Genomic DNA, 3,544 nt, shown 5'->3' on the forward strand with positions numbered 1-3,544 from the left:
TTTTAATGATAATAATTAAATAAAATAATAAACTGTAAAAATAGTCACTTTATTTACTTTATATATAATTTTAACCATTTATTTATCATTTTATTATGAAGTAGTGACTCTATTTTTAGGCTCCGTTATCTCCCTAACAGCAGTCCTACATGACAATCTAAATGAGTTTTAAATGTCAACTTGGATGTTTTACATGACAGTTTAAATTAAATTTATTTAATTAAAACCCTATTTTCATATTAACAACTAGACATCTAAGTTTGCATTTAAAACTTATTTGGACTACCACATAAGACTATCGTTAGAGAGGTAACAAAGTTAACAATAGAGTGACCACAACGTAAGTAACTAGAATATGATCTGAAGCAAATAAAGTGATTATTTTTTTAGTTTTCCTAATTCTTAAAAAAATATTTGTTTGACTATTTTCATAGACTGTTGAAATTCAACCTTTCTAGAACATTACATCGGGTTCAAACTTAACACGCATTCAATTATTTGTTTGGTTTGGTCCACAATGCACATTTATATTTTCTGATTAAATAAATGATTTCGTTTGGTTCATCATGAAAAAGATATTTGTTTTTTGTGCTGTAACTTGGGGAGAAAGACATTCATATTTGGATTACTTTGCTATAAATTCAAACTATCTGACGCCAAAGTATATTATCTGATCTTTCTCCTCCTTATCTTTCTCAGAGTTTTTCTTGATTTTTGCCTTTACCACAAACTTAAAAGCTTCGGTTTTTATTTTCACTTTGAAAAACAAAAATGGATAAGATTAAGACTATGATGCGCGCTGTTCAATACAGTAAATATGGCGGAGGAGTCGCCGATCTCAAGGTGATATACTTGCTTCTTTTGATTATGTTTATTTCTTGAGTTTAAAAGTTTGAATAAAAGTTTAAAATGGAGGTTTAATTAAAATTTGTGATTTAGTCCTTAATCTTAGACTTTTATGGATATAAGGCTGGGTGAAGGGGGGGGGGGTTAAATTAGCTAATTAAATTAGGATCGTTGATTTAATATTGAAGTACCGACACCATCCGTAAAATCTTGAGATGTGCTGATTTTTCTACACGTGTCTACCTTGATGGCTCATCGTCACCGCTATCGGTGCTGCTCTTCTCATACTGCCGATTAAGACTTCGGATCTATCCAGTTCTTAATTCTTGAAATTTCTCAAATTTTTTCTTTTAGGTTTTTTTCATGCTTTCGTTAGGATTTTTTTTATTACAAGTGAAATTAAGATGCCCAGAATAGATGTTGTCTGAGAATCGAATCAGTGAAATGAAATATCGAAAATTTTGGTTGTTTATTAAAATATTAAGTTGGTTTTGAAGTTTGAGTCCAAAGCCGAATTGATTCTTTCACTAACATGGGAAAACTTAAATAATTTTGAGATCAAATTGTAATTTTATTAAACTCATGAAATGGATTCCATTAGCACGGGGATTCCGGAAAGAGTATGAGACTGAGAGCTTGACGGCAAAGTCAACGTCCTTTTTTTTTTTTTGGCATATATGCATTTCCAGCATTTCTTTACTTTGATGAACTTGAAAAAAAAATGCTAATGACCTGATTTTATAACGAGTGTGAATTTTGTGGGTGTTGCAGCAAGTTGAAGTTCCGGTTCCCAGTCCAAAAAAGGATGAAGTTTTGATCAAAGTAGAGACAGCTAGTATTAACCCAATCGACTGGAAACTACAGGACGGGGTAGCTCGGCCATTTTTACCTCGGAAATTCCCCCACATTCCTGGTACTTTACTTTTCTCTGGATGGTTCAGCTCTATGGGTTAATTCGAAGCATCAAAACTTTTCTTTCTGTGATTGCTTGTTTTTCAATCATTTGCTTAACAACATTTGGTCGAGCAGGTACCGATGTAGCTGGAGAAGTCGTACAAGTTGGATCAGAAGTCCAGAGTTTCAAAGTTGGGGAGAACGTTGTTGCCGTACTTGGTGTAAGAACTCATTCTTATTCTGAAGTTTGTTGCATACTTGCATGATAGAAACATATGTATGTTTGATGTTACTTTGGACAGTTTGTTGCTTCAAGCTATACATACACTCAGGCCATAGATTCTTTTTCACCTTGTTATTTATTTCCTTGTTTTATGTGTTATCTAGCATCATTTATGTCCTTGGTCTTGCCAATATCTTACTATTTGAATATATTTTGCAATTACAGAATGGAGGTGCACTAGCTGAGTATGCTGTCGCTAATGAAGGTTCCACAGTTTCAAGGCCTCCAGAGGTATCAGCCCGTGAAGCGGCGGCTTTGCCAATTGCTGGCCTCGCAGCTCACCAGTCACTCACCCAGCTTGCTGGGCTCAAACTCGATGGAACCGGCCCGGAAGTGAATGTATTGGTTACCGCTGCTTCAGGTGGTGTAGGTCAATATGCCGTTCAACTCCTAAAGTTTGCAAATGCACACATTACAGCCACTTGTGGGGCTCGTAACATAGATTTAGTCAGGAGCCTGGGGGCTGATGAGGTTCTTGACTACAAAACTCCTGATGGGGGGGCTCTCAAGAGCCCTTCTGGTCGAAAATACGATGTAATCATCCACTGCGCACACAACATTCCTTGGTCTACCTTTGAGGCTAACTTGACTTCAAAAGGGAAGGTAGTAGATACCACTCCTGGTTTCGGTACTTTGATGAGTGTTGCTTTCAAAAAGATAACATTCGCAAAGAAGCAACTCATACCCTTGTTCACCTCACCTAAGAAAGAAAACCTCGAATTTCTTGTGAAGTTGGTGAAAGAAGGAAAGCTTAAGCCAGTAATTGATTCAGTACATCCTCTAAGTAAGGCTGAAGAGGCTTGGGCCAAGAGCATTGACGGCCATGCCACTGGCAAGATTCTTGTGGAGCCATAAGTTATGAAGGTTACCTGATAAATAGCACTAGTTTTTCAGTTTCTCATTGAGTGGTGTAGCTCACCATTTCTAAGTTCACAAAGTACTCAGTATCTTGAACAATTCCATGTTGGTGTGAGAGTTTCCTAATCTTTCTTGTATTTTGCTGGTGGTATAAACAATGTTGTGTGGTATCTGATGTTACTGAGCACTGTGTTTTCTTGTGAAACTTAGATTTTATTTTATTTTTAATGTAATTCAAATTGCAGATGATTATACGGAGAACAGAACTTTCCTTGTTTTTGAACCCTTTCGTTTTCTGCTTAATGCTTAATAAGTATACAAAAATACTGCAAAATAGCTTGTGTGCATTGATGGGTTATGTAGAGAAGGCCGTTTTTAGCTTTTCTTCCGAGATATTTGGATTTAAGAAGTCATTCGGGGTTAATTTAGATGCTTACAGTTTCACTGCTATAATTACAAAATCTGAACTTCATTTTATCATAAATTTTAAAAATAATAGTAATATATTAATATAATAATAATTTTGGGAGAAAAAATTAGTGGGAGTCTCGTGATGAATATTAATAGAAAGAAAAAAAAAACTATAAACTACGGTGGGTATTCAGTTGGCCATTTAAATTTTTAGAACTTCTAATTTTGGTCATTTAATAAAATTCTTTTAAT

General features: G+C 35.0%; 1 protein-coding gene across 1 annotated transcript; it reads left to right on the top strand.

Moving 5' to 3' along the window:
* The first annotated feature begins 469 nt into the window (after positions 1-469).
* LOC107955394 (chloroplast envelope quinone oxidoreductase homolog) lies at positions 470-3,164 on the top strand. Its single transcript, XM_016891170.2, has 4 exons — positions 470-843; positions 1,618-1,759; positions 1,876-1,961; positions 2,189-3,164. Exons 1-4 carry the CDS (start codon positions 772-774, stop codon positions 2,876-2,878), a joined length of 990 nt encoding a protein of 329 aa, XP_016746659.1. The 5' UTR covers positions 470-771; the 3' UTR covers positions 2,879-3,164.
* The last annotated feature ends 380 nt before the right edge of the window (positions 3,165-3,544 follow it).

Source organism: Gossypium hirsutum, chromosome A07, assembly GCF_007990345.1.
Source record: "Gossypium hirsutum isolate 1008001.06 chromosome A07, Gossypium_hirsutum_v2.1, whole genome shotgun sequence".
In the NCBI taxonomy this organism is placed as follows: Eukaryota; Viridiplantae; Streptophyta; class Magnoliopsida; order Malvales; family Malvaceae; genus Gossypium; species Gossypium hirsutum.